At 43.1% G+C, this 21,088-nt stretch overlaps 1 protein-coding gene across 1 annotated transcript; it reads right to left on the bottom strand.

Annotated features, from left to right (window-relative positions):
- Window positions 1-1,652: 1,652 nt before the first annotated feature.
- LOC104167158 (NADH-cytochrome b5 reductase 3-like) lies at window positions 1,653-18,048 on the bottom strand. The gene is made up of 9 exons (XM_009707329.1): window positions 18,029-18,048; window positions 16,552-16,678; window positions 12,055-12,127; window positions 9,417-9,523; window positions 7,931-8,060; window positions 6,152-6,235; window positions 5,927-6,012; window positions 3,562-3,661; window positions 1,653-1,958 (listed from the first exon to the last, which is right to left on the bottom strand). The coding sequence occupies exons 1-9, from the start codon at window positions 18,046-18,048 to the stop codon at window positions 1,786-1,788; spliced, it is 900 nt and encodes a 299-aa protein (XP_009705631.1). The 3' UTR covers window positions 1,653-1,785.
- Between the last annotated feature and the right edge of the window lie 3,040 nt (window positions 18,049-21,088).

The raw sequence follows: 21,088 nt of genomic DNA, 5'->3' as shown, positions 1-21,088 counted from the left end.
CAGTGATATAAACCAGCAGCAAGATAATTTCTCTCATGTTTCTGCTTTTTGCCTCCTAAAAAAGAGACTGAAAGTTACTTGAGTGTTATTTGAACTTTGGAGCATAGTATTAAAGAACAAGTTTCAGAAGTGCACATCAAAAACTCAAGACTTCAGAGGCAAGCGTCTAACTAATAAAATGAATAACGGTATTATCCATGTGACATTCCTTAAATTAACTGTAGTATCTTTTTCTCCTTTTAATTCATGCTGAAAATTAACCTTTTAAGTGCACAGTACCCATCTGTTGTACAGGCACAAAAGAAAACACGGCAAGCTATAACCTCAACTACCTACCTGAATCTTTTTTAAAAAGCAGTATTATACACTGACACTTGTAGCTAACTAGCATCCAGATCACTTCATATATGACTAAACATCCTGTCAGTCACTTGATTTCATCACCAGAACAAGATTTTTAGGTTCATTAGAGCTGTCCTGCAAGGAATCTATCTCAGCAGCACCTCTCTTGTTTAGAATCAGAAGGTTCTGCACGCGAGCCTTAAGTTTACTAAAGACTAAAGTAAAAGGCTGCTGTAAAAAAAAGTGTATTAAAAAAAAAAAGAAAATCAGAGCTATAGTAAACAGCATCTAAGAAACACTTTTAGATGCAGTGAGACATTTGAATTTCCTGTCAGTTGGGTGACTTAAGGCTGTTCCCTTACCAAGCAAAAACCTTTGGAGCTTTACCTGAGCAAGACACCCAGGCGAGTCCCCTGACTGCATGCATACCGCATCCGAAGCTGGGCTACCTGCCGAAACCCACCCTGGCAATGAAACCTGAGCTCCGTTTGTTCCAAATCCGTCTCTGGGAAACAAGGAACTAAAATAGATCCAATTTTCACCCAGCATTTTTTTTCCACTGCACTGGACACGCAGAACAACTGCTTTTGTGCTCCTATGGCACCGTCCGCTATTTAAAAGTAAATAGAAAAGTTAGGCCTTGTTTGGGTTTTTTTTCCAGTATTCCACACACATACAACCAAAAAATTCCAGCTGTGTGTGGAACAGTGCACAAAGCCACCTGCTTTCTGTAGCTTCTTTCATTGCCCAAGGATGAGGCCTGTGACCAGATGGAAAAGTGTTTGCATTTAAGAGAGGTTATTCCAAAATACCAAGGAAACAAATTTTGTATTGCTGTCTACCTCTCTATTTTGATAACAAGGCAGCTTGAACAACTTCAGTCATAAATGGGTAATTGTCATCCTTCAACTGAACAACCGTCTTCAAGCTTCTGATGGTGCAAAGATTATGCATACAAGGCAAACACTCCTGGCCCTCATACTGTAAAAGCTCTGTAAGGATTACAATTTGGTAAGCAAGGTGAATAATCCAGCACATTCTATATATTTTTCATACTTCATACTGAATAAAATACTGGGTATGCACAGTGCTAGGAAGTAGGATAGTACTGCCATTTGATTACAGTGCTATGAAAAAGAGTAAATGAGTGTTTGCTGCCCTAAGCAGCTATACTGCCCTCGAGATGGAGTATACAATAGAGCTACGCACTGGACATCACTACCTTTCCACAACACAGTTGTGTCTGTGCAACATACAGTACGGTTTTAGTACAGTTGCGCTTAAGTGTCTTCCTTGCCAGAGATGCAGAAAAAATTAAGCATTTTTAATGTAAATGTAGCTTCCCAGCACTGTGCATCAGCCATCTCTCTAACAAGCCCTGTTGCCTGTTGTTAAATGTTTTTTCTTCCCTTCTACACAAGATGACTGAATTATCAGTCGTCTTTAGAAGGAGAACCTCATCTCCTTGGTGTAGCCCAGTTTGTCCAGGTTGGGAATGCAAGCATACTGGATCATTGGAGGAGGTCCACACATGAGGATCAGAACATCGTTTTGAGGTGGGGGCAGGTGGTCTCTGATCATCTCTTGGTTCACAAATCCTTGGCTGTAATCCCAATCTGTGAAAAAGATGAAATTAGGGGAAGGGGAATGAGGAAAAAAGGAGGAGAAGATAGCTACAAGTCACTTGAGAATGACATGTGGGAGGCTGGGGGGTTTTTTTAGTAACATTCTGGACTGTAGCATTTGTACACTCCACTCGTATTAGTGTCCTCAACAGCGTTACGCTACATGGAAAAACCACCACCTCTGCTTTTAAGATTCAAAACTGATGTTTAGAGAAAACAAGGGCTAACTTTCAATAAAGCTTGCTAAAACCCCCAAGGAAAACTCAAGAAGCGTTGTGAACAGAATGTAAATCTTCTTGGCTCCAGCACTGTGAAATAACAACATCCATCCTCCTTACCCCACTGCTGACAAGTTCATTAGGGGAAATGTAGCTGACCAAGTTGTTCCCAGTTGGAACACGCACGGTGCTAATCAGTTAACGCTAGGACTCAGGTTTACCCATCGCAGCCCCAGCCCTGGATGCAAAAAAGCTGCTGACCCATACCCTTGAGGACAGTAAGACTGACACTTTTTTCTCCCCCAGAGTATCAAAAAAATGTCCAGTTTTGGTCTGTTTTCACATATGGTAGTGAAAGTCTGCAGAACAGTGCTGAGGGGGGGGGGTCTAAGGAGGAACTTTTATTGCAATTGCTAAGATCTGTTCACAATTCACAAGTATCCAAGAAAAGGAATAGTGATTAGAAATTCCAGGAGCCCACTACCTTGCAGAAGATGACATGACAGCAACAGACTGTGGGGACGGTAAGACCCTTACCCCTACCCTACTGGAGGTGCATCCTTGGTGACAAGGTAGGAGAAGGAATATGGCTTTTCCTTCTCTGCCCCAAACTACCACTGAATAGGAGTGTGAATCTATCCCACTGTGGGTGGGCATGATGAGGAACGGTAAGAGAGGAAGGAAAACAACAAGGACTGACACACAAACTCTTGAGCCTTTTCACAACAGCAGTAACTATTTAGCCTTTTCTTCCTCGAACTTGCACTGCTGAGGGAGGCACATTTGGCTCGCTCATCCTCTCCCCTAGACCAGCCAACTATGTCACATTATCTTGAAAACTGGACTGCACCACGCTGGAGCAGTATTTTCATTGAGAAACACTGTTCATAGAAAGGCCATTGCATTGCGGAGGAAGATGATGAGCTACCATGAACTGCCATACGATGACAGCTAGGTAGGCATCTGCCCTTGGCCGCAGCTCCGAGAGACACAAGGCCTCTGACATTCCCACTGCAGCTGCCTTAACACATGCTCTAAACATGAGCCAAGAAGATAACATGTCACATTTGTGTCTGTGGGGAAGGAGAATGGAGGGTCACCTTCCAGAGTAAATAATGGTAAATAGTCAGGTGCTGTCATGGGAAGAACACTGCACCACCACCATTCACCTGTGGGGAGCTTCGTAGCTTTCAAAACACTGCCTGATTACATCCAAGAGTTTCTGCACATCACTGTGTGAAGAATCATGCTACTGGATGCATTGACCAAGAAAAGAGCTCAGAAATATGCACATCACATATAGCATGTCTCCTGTCAATCACATGCATTAATATTCATAACTTAAGCTTCAGTGGAAGCAGCATGTTAGATCTTACTTTCAGGTGCTCTGTCCAGTGTGTACCAACACTTAAAGCGACTGGGATGCTGGACCTGGATCTCCTCTAGCTCAGATCGTAACAGGATATCCTTCTCAGTCTGCAGGATAAGGAAAACAATGATTATACACTGCATTTGCATGCAGCCCTCAGATGCCGACAGCGCATTAGCTACCCTACAGCCCTGTGAGATGGAACAAATTAGTCAACTCCATTTTACAGGCTGAAAAGAGCAAATACAAGTTATTTCCATGACTATCCTGTGGAAGAGCTAATAAAAATGTTCATTAACTTTTCCAAATCCTGACTATACAATGCCTTCCCTCCAAAAAAAATAAAACAAATCAAAACCTGTATCAAAACACAGCACCTTCACTTGTTCAGGGAATTAGTGCTGGCATCGGAAGCGTCAAGCCCTCTTCTAGCACTCCTATTACAAAAGCAACTTTCATCAAAGAAACCCCCATGACTGTACACAAGTATCTCCCTACGCCTCCAGACTGTGCCGTTCAGTCAGGAAAATGCCAGGTTTTTCACCTGTGCCACTTCAAATCTCATCAGCGCTGCCATACAGAGATTGCTTGGTTTTTAAACAGGATGTGGCACAAATAACGAGAAGCGTATCCAGCTCTGATTGGAAGAACAAACATTACCCAGGGTATCAAGTTCTGCTCCTCCCTGATGCAGCACCACTGAAGACCAAAAGAAAGCCTTATTCCTGTAAGAGCAGCTGCAGTTTGGGAAGGAGGGAAAAGGGTAGAGACTAAAAGTGGTACCGTCATCTGCAGCCTTAATAATTTGGCACTGGGGACACCACTCTGTCTGTAACTGGGGGGTAAGGTGGAACGTGCCAGCAACTATTGCCGAGAAGGTGCCTATTTCTGGATCTGCAGTTGCGTGTGTTCCAGAAAAGCTATTACTGGGTCTGACCAACTCAACACATGCTCGTCAGAAGCACAGTACGAGCCCACGTACATTGTCATCTGTAATCCAACACAGCTCTTTCAGGAGAGCCAAAATAAAAGATCAGCAAAACACATACTAAAAAAATATTTTTAAAGATTTAAAAATATTCAGTATTAAAAAACATCTAGTCTGCAGGTTTTCCTGACTGACCATTTCTCACGAGGCTGCTTTATATTTGTGCAGTTACTGGGTACAAGGACTCTTTAAAGCCATGGATTGATGTTTACACAGGCTGTTGCTAATATGCAGGCAACTCCTCCCTGAGTCCTCCCTGCGAGAAGCAGTAGGTTTTCAAAGGTGCTAAAGCAGCTCCAGCCCTGTAGTAGTCATTCTGAATTACTCATAGCAAACCCTGGCCCTCCCACCCTGATACTGATGGCATTTTCTGCCAATTCCTAGGGCTCAGCAGAGCCCAGCTGCTGCAGCTGAACCAGCCCACATCAGAGGGCACGGGCAGGGCTCTTAAGGAGGTCTTACTGTAATAAAGCATCAGAACAGGGCATCTGTTGGCACTTGGATCAAAGCTTCTGGGTAGAAAAATCTTGGTTTATAATTCAGATACAGCATAAAGTAATGACAGAGGAGCGCCTAAAAAACATAGGCCTGAAGTGAGGTTCACCACAAATAATGGCTCATAATCCAGAAACAAATATTCATTATGATGGAGAAATTTAAAAGCAAAAGGATTAACACCAGAAGAACATCAGGCAAAGAAGGGGTGTCACAGTTCAGCAGCACGCCACCATTTGGGCTGCCTGGTCATCCAAGAAATCTCTATCACAAGGATTCTATGGATGAGAGATCTTCCGTTAGTCCAGCACGGCAGTAGGATACACCTCAAAGAGGGATGGAAACACATGAAGAACTGACAGAGGGAATGCGGATGAAAGGAGACAGCCAGGCAGAGTCACAGCTCGGTAGCTGAGGGAGCTACTGGAGACCATGCTGTTAATTTTAGCCTCACCTAAGGTGTTCTCAAACAGAAAGATTCCACATGCGAACCCTGCGGCGAAGTTGGGGAGTTACAATTGCTGAAGGAGACAGATGTCCACCTCTTTCATATTTCCACTAAGACAGACAGTTCTGAAAGTCCACCCAAACATTAACAACATGCACAAAGGAATGCAGAGTTTTAAAACATTTGTAAAACGGATGAGAAACAGAGCAATGAGACACAGGAAAGCAAGCGTTAGCTGGGAAGAAAACAGCATTTCTGTAGTAACGCTAAAAAACCAATTGATTGTAGTGCTTTTACACAGGAAGTTTTCAACATTTTGGTTCACTTCTCTCCCCAGGGTCTGTATTTCTGTACCAGGCTTTCTCAGCAAGAATTTCATTTGCTGAGTGGAGTTCTGTTAGTTAAGTAAAACTTTATAAACAGAAAATAGGACAGAATTACCTGATTAGCAAACAGCAGCTGACAAATGGTAGGGTCATCTTTGTCTTTTATGATTGCTCGAATGATCTGCAGCATAGGTGTTATTCCTGAAAGAGAAAGGCAGGTCAACAATGCAAGAATGTGAAGGAACAAAAGGAAGCACAAGTGAGCATGTGAGTGAAAATACAAATAAATATTTATCTACCAGCTGTCAGAAACCAAGGATGAATCTTTATATATACGTACCAGTCCCACCTGCAATCATCCCCACATATTTCACTTTCTTAGTAACTGGTTCAGCTTTCTTTTCAGGCCGAATAGCAAACTCGCCTGGGGGCAGGAGAGAGAGATGGAAAACATTAGAGAAAGCAGGAAACAACGCCTATGATCCCTTCCCAGCACATTCAGCTAATTGACTTTGATTCAGCCCTGTCACCCTTCCCCCTCCATAAAGCAGGGGCAGGAAACAGACAGAGGTGAAGATGTCACAAATTAAAACAAATCCTGAAAGATTATTAGAGATTGTAAAACAAGTGATGATAACATCAGACACTGGCATGGGTTATTACTTACTCCTGACTACAGCATCAAGCCATCACTACCTGTATTTTTATTTGCTCATGTCCCACACCTCCAGTGATAGTCAGAAGCCCAGATTCTGGAAGCAGTTCTACACAAAGGAATTAATCAGCTCAGAGTGTTTATTTACCCTATGCAGATTATTATGAGGGAAAACCTAAAATATGCAGGGTGTATTTTTTTTTTTTGTATATTTATCTCCTCTTTTTGAACTGATTTGTCAGTTTCAGGCAAATCTGACTGAGTTTGAAATTGCCCAAAATGTTGTATTTGTTGTAGTCACACCTCTCTTCAGCCAGGATAATATGAACACAACACACAAAGCTCTGGAAAACCACGTGTCTGAGTTCTGCTGCTCACAAAACTGCCAGAAGGTTTTTGTGACACATTTGTGGCTGTACTATGCCAAAGTGAGGTATTTTATATTGGCATAAAAGTACCTTCTACTGATAAAGTTCGTTTTCACTTAGGAAATTAGCATTGGACAGCAAAAATACCAATATATAACAGTATATAAACTATGTCCACATAAGCAGGGAGAAAATTCCCTTCTTTGAGAACAGTATCGATAACAAGCACTTCTGTAGTCATATAACAATCCCCCTCAAGATGGCCGTTGACTTAATTAAGACACTAGCAATTTCTTTTGTGCAGAGATAGTAACAACAGAAAAGAATTCCCGTGCATGGTGGGAAAGGGTGAGTACACTCAGAGTACCAGCCCAAATAATGAACAGAGGCGACAGCTAGGGTTCAATTCATGCTGTATGTATAACCAAAATGTTGCCACAGAGATTTTCCCCTTCTACTCTGCTCTGGTGAGACTCCCCTGCAGTACTGCCTTCAGCTCTGGGGTCCTCAGCACAAGGAGGACACGGACCTGTCCTTGTCCAGAGGACAGCAAGTCCAGAGGACGCCACAAAGATGATCAGAAGGCTGAAGCCCTCTCCTATAAAGACAGGCTGAGAGAGTTGGGGTTGTTCAGCCTGGAGAAGAGAAGGCTCTGGGGGGACCTCACTACAGCCTTCCAGTACCTAAAGGGGGCTTGTAAGAAAGATGGGGATAGACTTTTTAGCAGGGCCTGTTGCAATAGGACAAGGGGTAATGGTAGATTTAAACTAGGTACAAGGAAGAAATTTTTTACAGCGAGGGTGCTGAAACACTGGAACAGGTTGCCCAGAGAGATGGTAGATGCCCCATCCCTGGAATCATTCAAGGTCAGGTTGGACAGGGCTCTGAGCAACCTGATTGATTTGAAGATGTCCCTGCTCACTGCAGGGGGGTTGGGCTAGATGACCTTTAAAGGTCCCTTCCAACCCAAACCATTCTATGATTCTATAAAGACCTGAACCCAGCTGGAAAAAACTGTGACCACATTACTACTTCTGATAATGTTTTTTCTGTATTGTTTACTCTGGGTAAATTGTATCTTCCAAGTCAGCCTTGCCTTTTCCTTTGTAGACAAGCAGGCCACTTGGTCCTCTGAAGTCAATAGTATCCCCTATTTTGAGGCTGTCTAAGTATTGAGACATCTTCCCTCCATCAGGAAACTTCGGATGGACACCTCTAAAGTAGATCTGTTAAAAATAACAATGAAGCAGTTAATCTCACAGCTCAAAGATGAGCACTTCCCCTTCAAATATTTAGGTACTCATACTCCTCATGCAAAGAACACCATTACCACATAAATACTATCAATGCAGATTTGAGTGACAATAAAAGAGAAGCAATGAGTTTTCTGAAAAAAATTAAAATGCCACTCTTGCCCCAATTTTGATCAGATTGGAAACACAATGGAGAAACTGCCAGTCTATTTCTGTAACATCTCTAAATAATCAACATGATTTACACCCAAGTTCAAAAGGGAGAAAAAAAAAAAAGCCCCCCAAAAAGCCACTCTGATTTCAAAGAGAAAAACTTCTGAGAAAGATTCCTGATAACTCAGTTGCAAAAGGATATACCCAAACCACCTTCTTGGGATGCCAACTGTTTGCACCTCAAAGTTAGAGTAACAAAAAAAGTGGATACCACGTAATTGAATATTCAACAGTTCACCAACAGGTATCAGCGGGTGTAGTTACACTGCTGGAACTGTGCTGCTTTTTTTGTTTTAAATCACATGGGTGCGAAAGAGTTCAAGCTGAGACTAGGTACACTTTTACAAGAGCATCATTTGCATGGATGGAGAGCCACATTGGGAAGAAGGAGTCCTGTGAAACGTTTCTATCCGAGTCAAAGATTTAAATTTTTCCCTTGTCATGTCTTCACTGTGCAACACCATGCTCATGAAGATAAGTAGGTAGTAAAAGGCAAATTCACATCTAGTTTCACAATAAATTGATAAAGTGTTATCAGTTGTAAAGAAGAAAAAAAACTTAAGAGTAAAATTCTGAGAGGAAATCCAGTGCAGATATTCAGGTTTTAAATTCCTGTCAGCTTTAAATATATTTGCTTAGTCTAACTACAAAGAGATAAAACAAAAGTACTTTACCACAAGACTGAAAATCACATTCTTGCCAATTAAATCAGTCATTCACACTGTCTGGATCAGTAACGATAATGATCACTGCTCTTAATGATCATAATGATCATATTACATTAGCTTCAGAAGAAAGCGACAGTTCAGGCAAGGTTTGTTCCTTATTTCAGAAGGATTAAAAAAGTGTGTGAACATCTGCAGGTCTACACAGATTTTGGAAAACTGCAGTATGCAAACACAGAAAATTATGCAGCATCTCATGAGACGCACTCACTAAAGTGCTTGCAAATGCCATATGGATCGTAAGTAATTGCAGATCACTTGTTAGAGTAATGGAAGTCCGCAGTGGCATATACCTGAACAGAAGCCAGCACATCAGACTTCACGTAGCATTCCAAGTGTAAAGGTGGGCGCAGAAGTTGCCCAGCCTGGTAAAAGAGCATGACATTCTCACCTTGACAACAAGATCCACAAAGCCCTTGTCATCATCACTGGAAACTGGAGTGTAAGGTCTAACAACCAGAGCTCCATCAATCCGTGCAGACAGGTGGATATGCTGTCCTGTATGCAGGGAAGAAAAAAGAAAACAGTTTGCTTTCAAAAGATTTTTCTTTCTGTGGATGTACTGAGTTGGCATGGACTGCAAATGCAGCCTCAAAGTTCTCTTAACTACCTTGTTTTGGGGCATCACTTTTTCCTCTCTCATTTTCCCGACATTGTAATACCCTGCCAGAGTTGTTAACCATGCAGAGATTCTACCTGAAAGGGCAGACAACTCCGCTGCTAATCTTATGTGTCAATCACATCTGTTGTGATAGCTTCATGCACTTACATTTACCAAAGCCCTAACGGCACATGAGATCTTGCAAAAGATGTGATGTCTCTTCTGTACAGACAAGTGAAAAAGAGGGGAAAACTGTCAAGTGCTGTTCACGCTTCTTTATTAACATGTTAAACTGTTACAGCTTAGGTACAACTGAGTTTATAACTGCTTTCACTTTGACCACAGATCACTGATGTCTATCGGGAGGTCTTCTAGCTGCCATTGCTAAGGCTGCCTAGACATAAAGCACTTTCCTAACCCTGCTATTGCTCCAGCTTAACATTTGAGTGTAGCAATCATGTTGCAATCTGTCACACATTCACTGAACTCTCTATAACAGTTTCTTTTCTCAATGCCTACATTTTTGATAAAAAAAAAAAAGAATTAACACCTTTGAAAGGTTTTCCTATAAAATTCCAACACCCTGAAGAGATCCAAATGAAGAATACTTTGGGGGGGATTTGGTTTATGTTATTTTACCACCACCAGGTCAACAGAACAAACTATCTCTTAAGATGAATGCAGCTCTCCAAAGATGGCCCAGCTCCTCTGCCTGTTATGGGAGCACAAAGAGGGGATTTTAGCGGGACTTGGTTTGCAAAGCCGGAGGGCCAGTGAGGCAAACCAGTGGGTGAATGAAGATGTGCTTACCTGATGACTTGGGAAATGAGCAACCATAACTCACTTGAAGCTGTACACAGACATAATGTAAGGGTGATTTAAATAACCCTCTCAGCAAAGCCTATGCACATCTGGTAGCACGCATGTTTCCTGCTAGGGAAGACCTGGAGGAAGCTGCTGCAGCAGCCTCCTGTTCCTCCTCCAGGCAAAGGGAGTGGCCTTGCCACCCCCTCGTCCAGGAACAGACCCATGGTGACCACTGCAGACTATGAACCTGCACAGATGGGACCGCTGTTGGGGCATGTCCCACAAGAATAGGTACAAATCCAAAAAGGGTGCTCCTCCCAAAGGGAAAACATGCCTTATGCTCTTACTTGTTAGAGCTTTACCCTGCCCTGACAGGACAGCGGCTGGCAGCCTCTGCATGGGGCCATATACAATCCCACTCTCCCTCAGAGCGAATCACGTTTTCTCCTGTAACACTCCAGCTGGTGGTAAAAGCAAAATGCCGGTGCTGGACTAAACATGCAGAGTGCACGCCAGTATTTGTCCCACGGCTGCCAAGTCTGCTACTCCCAGCTGCTTCTACCACCCTTAGCAGCTTTCAGCTCTCTTTGCTTCCCAAGTCTTGCCCAGCAAACCACTCCCTCAGTCACCCACAGATTAGGTTGTGCAGAGCACCTTTGGGAGCATGACTGTGCTGCTCCTGGGACCGTGTAAGGCCAGGGCCACATCCTCTTGGGCTATGCTGAAACAACTGGCTGATTTGCCCTGACCTGACTGAAGCATTGGAGGAAGCCATGGCATCCAGCAGGCCAAATTCACCCCAGACAGCTTCCTTTCTGTTAGTGTGTAGGACAAGAACAATTACAGAGGTGAGACAGCTTACTCCGCAACGTTCATTAAGGGCAAGGGGCAGGGAGGAAACTAGCTTTGCCATCATGGGTACTTAACAGGATGAAGGGAATAATATACCCCAAACAAGAGGGAATCTAAACATGATGGACTGTAATGCTGGAAAGGTGCTGAGGACTACCACAAAGCACCTGATCCACAGATCATTGCAACAGGTTGTTAAAGCAAAGTCCCTATTAAACACCAGCCGCAATTAAATGCTGTTTATACAAGCAGTAGGAAACAATAGCACTAAGCTATTGTGGAAAGCAAGATGCCACATGGCAAAGCCTAAGGAAACATCTACCCCATGGTGATTAAGAAGTTCCATGAGACTGGCTGCAAATTCAGAAGTGAGTAGATCATCTGGTAAACTGCATGTGTTACAGGAGAAGTAGCTGAGAGCCCTGCCTCAGGGGATGGAAAGGGACCACAGAGACCAAGCACCACAGGAACAACACACACTGGAAAGCTGAGACTGGAAAAATACAAATGTTTGTAAAGACCAGTGTTTGTTTCTGCTGTCTTCACAGAAACAAGCTGGACGTACACTCTCTGTAAGTACACAAGATTTCAGACCCTGCAGATGAGTCACAGCATGAGGATAATCTTGCAAAGCTCTAAATATCAGCTCAAGCCATGTGAACAGTATTTGAAATTCAACAGTTCAAAATGCAGGAAAAAAATCCCCACAAAATCTCATATGGTATAATTAACAATGCTTAGATTCTCAGTAAGGAAAGACAGAACATACCTACAGGGAGACCCAGAACATGATCTATGGAAGGGAGAGCAAATCGAAATCTTCTTGTGTCATGACTAACTTCCTGAAAGAGGAAAATAAAAACAATCAGCAATGTTGTTGGGTTTTAACGTTTGTTGATTTCACTTGTAAAACCAATACACGAGCCCGGCTTCTTGCAGGACTAAATATTTGGGAGAGAGCAGCATCCTAAATGAAATTTTTGCATAATGCAAATATGAACTCCTCTGAATGTGGCAATCCTGCAGAGGTCAATTTTTCATTCAAACTCCCTAAAAACTTAACTTCGTTTCAAAATATTTTAGAAGTAATACAGAAGTAAAAATAGAAATAAAACAGACAACGCAAATACTGTTTTGATGTATATTTAAATGTCAATAGCAAAACTTAATAAGATACTAATATGCAGATTAAGACTAAATGATAATTTTCTAAATAGTATGAACGTTTACATTGCCTTCTGTGAGAAGGCCACGAGATAAAAATTAATCAGTTCTTCAATTCTCATTTAAAGTTTAAATATGCAGGAGTTCAAGGCCAGAAAATTTTGATTTTGATGTCTCAAATTCAGATGAATTAACCACTTCAATGCAGAAGATGATTTCAGAAGACACTAGTGGATGTCAAGAAGATTAGGAAGTAGCAACCTGGTCCCCTTTGCTATGCTAAGAGCCTTAAAAATATTTTCCCTGCAAAAACCAAATTAATTCTTAATTAAAACCAAAAAGAGCACTCTATTTAGATAATAACTTTATAATAAATTATGACAATTTATGCAGTCCAGCTGGGATAATTATTCTAATCTTTTACTGGGAAAGTCATACGTTGAATAAAATTTTGGTAACAAGTAAATAAAAAGTTATTTCTTGTATTATGTATGTTTTCTCTCTTAAAAATCAAGTCACACTCATGGAATTGAAAAAGACAGAAAAAAAGACACAAAGAAAGAGCATACAGCCTAATGCCTCAGCCAATTAATTTCTTTTTTTAAAGCCCTATAATATCCCTTCTAGAGAAAATTTCATAAACATCCTATAAAAGATTTTAACCCTTTGTTTGTTTGGTTTTGGTTTTTAAAGTAACCAGTGGAGACAGATTTCTTTCTCATCACAGTTCATCTAGTCGTCCCTTATGAGTTCTAGTCACAGTGATGAAATTTTCTTCACAATAAAACATTTTAAGGTAAATGCTGAAGAAACAAGGGAACTGAGTGGCAGTCTAAAAAGGGCTTCTCTATATTATGTCTATTCAGGAACAGTAACTGCCATTGAAAATTCCACTGGAAAGACAGCTAACGTGGACTAACGCTGCTGCTCTCGCCCTGACTGCTGCTGTTTGAGTATGAGAATTTCAGCACCAGCTTCACTACTTCAAAGCTGGATTTTGCCAATAATCCTTTATTTTAAGATGCTGTCTTTAATAGCATGCAGAAAGAACAAAGTTCTGAATTCCCAGTTAATCATCTCATCAATTGAAGTTGAGCGAGCTTAGCTGAAGGTATCTGAACACAAGCATTTTGGTGCATCACCAGAAACAATTGTGAGAAACACCAAAAGGCTCAAGAAATTCCTAGTACCTACATCAGCACGCCTACGCCTTGTCTCTGTTGCATGGCCAAGACACTGAGCATGCCATTCAGCAAGTCATTAGTCAAGGCTTGACTAATGAAACAGGATGCAGAAACCATTTCCAGCAAGGGGTCGTCTCCCCTGCATTCCCCAATGCCATCATCTGGCATTGCCCAGAGTGCCTGGAAGCCCTTGGCCTCCGGCTACCAGCAGGCATTTCTGTCTCAAGTTGCAGGTGCTGAGGAGTTTTCCACACTTGCAACTGCAAATGCAAAGCTGGCAAACAATTTTTGCAGGCTGGTGCTTTGGTGAAGCTGCTGAAAGGCAACAAATTAATTATGCCTACCATTACAAAAAAAACCCTCTTGAGATTGTGGGCTTTTTTAAGGCATAAAGTAAATTAGCACACCTAACTATATTATGACAGTTTTTTTCCTATGCTAAACACTAGAAAGTGATCTCATGACCCCTATTTCTCCATTCAACAGACGGGAGGTATGGCATACTCAATTTGGGCAGCTGTTAACATTTCAGCTGGTGGGTAAAAGTCAGTAGAGGAAGAAAGGCTTCTGCTCACAACAGCTTGACAAAATAGTATATTTGATTTCCAGCTTTCGTACACAAAAATCTAAGCTGCATTAAAAGATACATATATGTCAAACTAGGTGTTCTCCAGATCAGTGCTTTTCAAACTTCAGAAGCAGACACCTAAAAACTATTTCTATGTAACTGTGGAATCCTTCTGAAACTTCACATACGTGTATTGCTGTATGGCAACCCAGTACACGCGACTGAAGTTTTCTGTTGTAATCACCAGTCCATTTTCTTTAGCTGTGAAATCAGTGTAAGTGGTTCCTGCCACTTCCCTTCCCGGTCATGCTTCTTGTTCCTTTGCTCGGGCCACAGTCCACTAAGAAAACTTTCTGCAAGGCCATACGCTCAACCAGATCATCAAAATCTGTCAGGTTAAAAATTACAACCCTCAGCTACTCTCTAAACAGGGAGTTCATTTTTTTGTTATAAAGACAAATCGTTTTGGTGTTCTGCCGGTGAATGTACCAACAGCTTCACAGTCACAAAAAGGGAATGATAAATACCAACATGGGAACAGCAGAAACTTTAAAAATATGAGAGTCTTTAGCTAGGCTGGGCAAGCGAAAGGAGTGACACTACAAGGTAAAACCAGCATACTGAAACTCCTCTTGCAGCGGGAGGTAAACTCTAGCCAACCACACCAATGTCTTGAGTAGGCTCCACAACCACATTGAGAGCCACGATTCTCTTCCCAAGTTAAAATGTTTTTATGTAATGACAGGTGGATTTAGATTAAAGTTCTCATCTAATTCAAATTTAATAGCTTGTAAAATACAAACTGAAGCATGTCAGAAAGACTCTGACTAATTTCATCTTTCCCAGACAGGTGGATAAGGCAATGTTGAGAAGTTTAGTACCAAAGATCAGAGTGTTTGCACCAGATTTTTGACAGAATGTTAGAAGCCACTCATAGCTCTTATTGTACTAAGTTATTATTTTTCAAAATTAACTTTTGTTTCCAGGACACATTTCCATTTAGGCGAAAGCTATGAACATTCATCAGTCAAATATTCTCAGTTGATCAAGGTACCACATGCAGCAGCATTTGACCTGGTTATATAAAAGAGTTGTTCCTCCATCCCAAGATTAAAAAATAGCATACAAAAAAAAACAACAGAGTGAGAAAAATATCAGTATTTAGCAAAAAAAAAATAAAAAATTAAGTGAACTGTGAATTTTTTCTGTTACAAACTGCTACAGCAGAAACCTGCAAGTAGCTTGATTCTCAGAAGCATGTGCAGTCCCTCAAGCTTCCGTCCCCTCCTGTAGGTCAGGCAGACCGTACCTGCCACATGCTACAGATCTCACAAGAAAGTGAGGAGTATATAATAATAGTGTTGTTGCAGTACACGTGGGAAATTAATTCAGTAATGCCACCCAGCCCAAGCCACGGGGAAGCTTTCAGTTCCCACAAAACCAGGATTCAGAACGACAGTAATCGTTTTCTTTGACAGACAGAACAAATGAAAGCCAAGCTACCAGTGCACTCTCTATATCTCAAACAAGGCTCTGTTCCAGTCCAAAGTCCTTTTAATCAAAACTCTCCTGATAACTTTCTGACTAGCTCGTTGACTTAAAAAGTCAACACTAAAAATATCTTCAGGTGTGACTTCACACCTGAAAAGCCAAGATTTCTCTCTCGTGCTTTTGATGAGTTTATCCAAGGGAAATCTGGACTTTTCACCTTTTGTGGCATTGGTCCCCTTCCCACAAGTTGAGTTACCAACTTCTGATAGCAAGATCCACCCCTGAAAGAGTCATGACTTTCCTCTGAAAACCCAGTTGAGCAGCCTAGGAGATACAGAACGGCTTCTACTTTTAACAGAGAGAAAGAAAAGCTGAAACAGCACAGGTGCTGTCAGGACTACTTCATTTAAAGACCTTTCTTCCTGTAACACATAAGACTACACAAATCCAGTAACAGGAATCAGTATCAACACAGTTTTGACAACTACTATGTTGAATGCTGCTGACCATGAAAAAACTGCCTGCTCTGCCTGACAGCATGACTTCTGCCTCATAGCCAACCTAGTAGTGCAGAGTTTAGGAATTTCTGCTGATGTACTCCATGACGTGAGACACACGTGACAGAAACTACGAGTTTGGTCATTTCTAAAGCAGCATTCTCCACTCTAACTTGCTTGGGAAACAAGCTGCTCGCAAAACTGCAGAACTCAGTTATACTAGGCAAGCAGCATTTACAGAGAAGTCCCTTCCTTAAAATACAAGTATTCACCCCGCTGCAACACTACCCAAGATTTAAGAACCTATAAGCATTACACAGTAACGACGGCGAGGTCATGCTTAGCACTGTACATGCCCTTACCTCCTTATCAATCAGCCTCAATGCATACTTCAGTTCAGGATCCTTCAGAGTAATTGCAGGATGGGGATTCTTGAAAAGCCTCAGGATGGTGGTGTAGATCAGCCATATCGGGTATCTCACAATCCAACTCAATTTAGAGTGTTAAACACAGGTGCATAACATAAGAAAGTCATTTTGGTGAGAAGGAATACGGTAGCATGACATCACAGTCTAATCACCAAAAAAAAATATGTTTCTTTGTACTACTATGAGCAGGAAGAGGAAGCATTAAAAACACCCCAGCCAGCGTAACACACAAATTTGCTTTATGAATACCTGGAGTTACTCCTACGTTGAGGCACTCGGCGTTACCGGCAGAGGGTTGGCAAACCCAGCAGCCCAACAGAAGCGAGGATGCCACAGCTCCACGTCCCCAAGTCCAACCACTAGTGAGGCTGAGCACCTATGTCCAGCAGGCATGCACACCAACACACATACACAACACATGCCCAAATACATAGGTGCCTGGCCACATCAATCAACACTGACAGATACTCACACAAACAGCACTGAGGGCCTCATCCTGTTTCCCTTCCTGACTGATCAGGATGAAGATCCATTAGTGGGAAATACATATACACACATGTATGTAAGATGGATACACCAGCAGCTGGCTTCATCTTCGCAGCAGCTGTCCCCAGACTCCAGTTGCTGACATCTGGACATACAAGCCTCTGTTGCACAGACCCCTTTACACACCATCACATGTGCTGTGGACCCTCGAGTAATTGGCGGTCCCACACTTGACCACAGACCCCACTTTCTCTCTGGCAGCTGGCCAGGACCCCCAGCCCCTCCAGCAGTCAGCACCTTTGGTAGTCTCATCCTCAGAGATGCACACATGCCTGGCTCCCAGGCCACCTCAACTACTTGCTGGCTAGTCCATCTTGATCTTTGCTAGCCATCACACACTCACACTGGGTGCTGGCACCACAGACACACAGGCCCTCCAACCTGCAGCCTGGCTCCAGGCACTAGCGCTTACACCTCCAGACAGACATGTGCGTGCACAGCCGTGTTCCTTCCCTGGGAAAGCAGCTATGGAGTTTAATGGGGACATGGGACAGACCTCGCTGACTGGTTGCAGGACAAGGCCAGACAAGGGTACAGAGCAGGCCTATTTACACGCCCTTTTTATCCCTTTATTCCTTTCATTTTTCCCACATTTGTTCCTCCTCTAACGGCCCTGATCCCTGCCTTTGGTTCCTCCCCTAAATACCCACCATCCCCAAATGCTCTTCCCCTGCATACCATGCTCCCCACTGCTCCCCCAGACAGCTCTGGGAAGGGCCAGGCTCAGTTCTCTGAGTGGGTTATTGGGGGTCCCCTGCCTGTCAGCATCTCTGTGCTCCTTTACATGCATGTGTGTGGAGGCAAGACTTCATGAGCTGGTTCCTCTCCTGTGATGAGCATGGGAGTAGCTGGGTCAGGGCATCACCCTGGTTCTTCACCCGCCATTGTGCCTCTGTGCTCCCCAGTGCACAGATGTGCAGACAGGCTCCTCAACCACGTCACCTAATGCGCACCACTGCTTTGGGCCTTTTATATCACAGCGCTTGGAGGCAGACGGAGACATGGTCACGCAGCCTGCTGCAGGGATGAGCTTCAGCCCCGGGCTGAAGCCCCACAAGACAGGAGCAGGTTATGCGCCCACACCACACCACCCTCTCCATCCCCGATACCACGCATGGGCTACGCATGAGGCAGAGAGTGGTGGCCACACCAGCCCAGGAAAGCACAGAAGAGACCACGCCACTACAACTACGGCTGTGCGGACAAGATGGAAGGAAGATGTCACCTCCCCGGCCCAGTGCCATACAACTCGGGCACTTGGGGGGGGTCTATGGGGCTGAAGATGCATCACCCACAGGCTACAAGTGCAGCATCTGCCAGGACCATGCTCAGCCAGAGGTCTGTGCCTTCATTTCTAGTGCCTCTTCCCAGGGACAGTCCTGTTCTTGCAAGGTTAGATAAGCACTTCAACACCCTAAAAAGTCACCTGTGTAGGCATACTTGGTCCTAACTTAGGGCAGGAGAATAAACTGAACAACTACTTAAAAAAACCCTTTCCAACTCTGTAATTTGTTATTCAATGCTTTAACAGAGGAGAGGAAAAAGCATGACTCTCGGGGGGGGATAAAAAAATCCGCAAATACTTAGATTCTTAGATTGCATACAATGCACTAATTAATTTCTGGAAGAACTCAAAGTTAGGTTTCACTTTCATTTCATTTTAAAGGGACCTGAGTAGTCTTTTAGAAGCATATTTCCATGATTTTAACAGTTCTCAGAAGGCTATTAAAAAAAAAGTCCTACATTATTATTACTAAAACTGTGGCAAGTGTAAAGTTAAAAAAAAGGGACAGCATAAACTCTCTTCTTAAAATGCTGCTGTACAGATTTAAAATATATCAACACTGGGTATAGCTTGAAGGCACACCATGCCATACACACACACATACACACACACTGCATTTTTCACTTTTACTTGAAAATATGGAAATAGCTCCACACAGGTTGTTTCTGAAGAAGCTGAAGTTTACAGGAATGTTATTGCTTAATTCCTGCAGATCCACCAGATTACTGCAGCTCCAGGAAGAACTTTTGATACTGAGTGACAAAAAACAGGGGAGGAAGGGGAGTTGTTAAAGAAAGTGACAGAGCAGTAAATAAACTCCCTAATGAGAACTGCAACAGGTGAATGAGACCTGGTGGAGATGGCAAGCTGAATCTCCAGCAGATGATGTTTCAAATAAGACATTAATATGTTAAAATAAACTACTTTCATTTACAGATGTGGCTATCTAAAATGGAGCAAAAGAAAGCACAGCTGTGGTCTAGCAAAATTGCAGTTGAAAACAGGAACTCAAGAACCTAGGCTCAGTCTCAACTCCAACACTAATGTATGTCAGTAACATGATCAAGAAGGCAGAGGGAGAGCGGAGTTCAAAATATCATCTCTGTGAGTCAGCTTCTCCACCTGTGTGCAGAGATAAGTGTTTTCTCCTATCTTTGCAAATCATTTTTGGGTCATCAGATGTCAAGCGAAAACTACCACAGCTGTTCAATAAACAAGATTAATTTTTTTTCCCCAAATGTGCATAATCATCACTTTTTGAAGCAATGCACCAGATCTGAGTCTACTGGAACAGAATACAGTTTCATTTTGACAAATACTTTTAACACAGTGCTAGCCTCATGGCAGGTAATTTGTTATTCATGGTCAATTACTGCAAAAGTGTCACACGATTTAGCCCGGAAAGAAACAGCACACCCACTAATTCAGATAGCTATTTTAGTTCCTTACTCAGAAGACGGGCAGATAAAAGGGGAAGAACAGAAGGCTGAATGATTTTTACAAAAAGTTATCCTTGCTAAGAAACGCATTCTCAGGGTTAAAGGTGATCCATATCAAGATATTCATGAAGACAACTGCACTGTAACCATGGAAGCTGCATCAGATCTACAGCAGCAGAGGGAGTGCCCGGCTGACCATAAGGCCAGGAATCACTAAATGAAGATCTAGTGACTCATAGCTTCCACTTGCAGAAATCTTTGCTAACAGAGATCACAAATTAAGTAACTGAGCAGGAATTTTTATTAATGGAAACAGACCCCTGCGGGATAACAAAAAAGGCCACAAGAAAGAGAAAAGCCATAGCATGGAGACTGCCAGCCCTTTCCACTAGGGCATGGTGAGCAAAACACAGTTAAATGCGTAAGCTTATGGCAGGACACTCCATCACCAAAACTGCCCTACAAACACACAAACCAAGTGCTTCTTTGGCGAGAAAAGTCTTGCACCCTCAGCTCCAGTCCCCGTCTGCATTCAAACCCTATTTTGAAGCGATCTTAGTTATACGTTTTTCTCATCTGTTTTAGAAAATAATGAGAGGCTTAAGGGACAGGCATTTCTTCACTTACGCAGCTTTGGCATCTGCCTCATCCTCTCCTGTTCAAGTAACCTAACAAGCAGCTGTACCCAAACTGGCATATGTTGCATCCACCTCCGTCCCGCTCCTCCCACAAACCAAAGCCAGAAATGTTTGAGCAGGTGCATCGGAGGGAAGAAGCAACATTTCAGGCAGCTGCGGAAAGAGGGTAAGGATGGACCCTTCAGCTAACAGCGCTCCGCAGACATGATCCCGAAAGCGCTCTCCACAACAACGGCAGCTGCCAGGCTGGTGGCTTTAAAGCCATCAGCACGGACATTGAAAAACTATTCAGAGAACTGAGAGAAGAAAAACGCACACGCCAGGCCAGCCAACACAGGCACCATTGTCCCACGTACGAGAGCCGTGGGTGAACACTCCCTCCGCCCCACCCCAGCCACAAGAAGGTCCCAGAGCCACCCCATCACCGCGGGGGGACGTACGCAGCCCCCAACACAGGCACCCCCGTTTTCCCTCCCGGATGATGGGTACACGGCAGAGGAGGCAGCAGGGGCCTCCGGCACCCTGTGACACCGCCCAACGGCCCCGGCTCTGCTCAGGCATCC

Source organism: Cariama cristata, unplaced genomic scaffold (assembly GCF_000690535.1).
Source record: "Cariama cristata isolate BGI_N322 unplaced genomic scaffold, ASM69053v1 scaffold179, whole genome shotgun sequence".
Lineage (NCBI taxonomy): Eukaryota > Metazoa > Chordata > Aves > Cariamiformes > Cariamidae > Cariama > Cariama cristata.
This window is presented reverse-complemented; position numbering and strand designations above follow the sequence as displayed.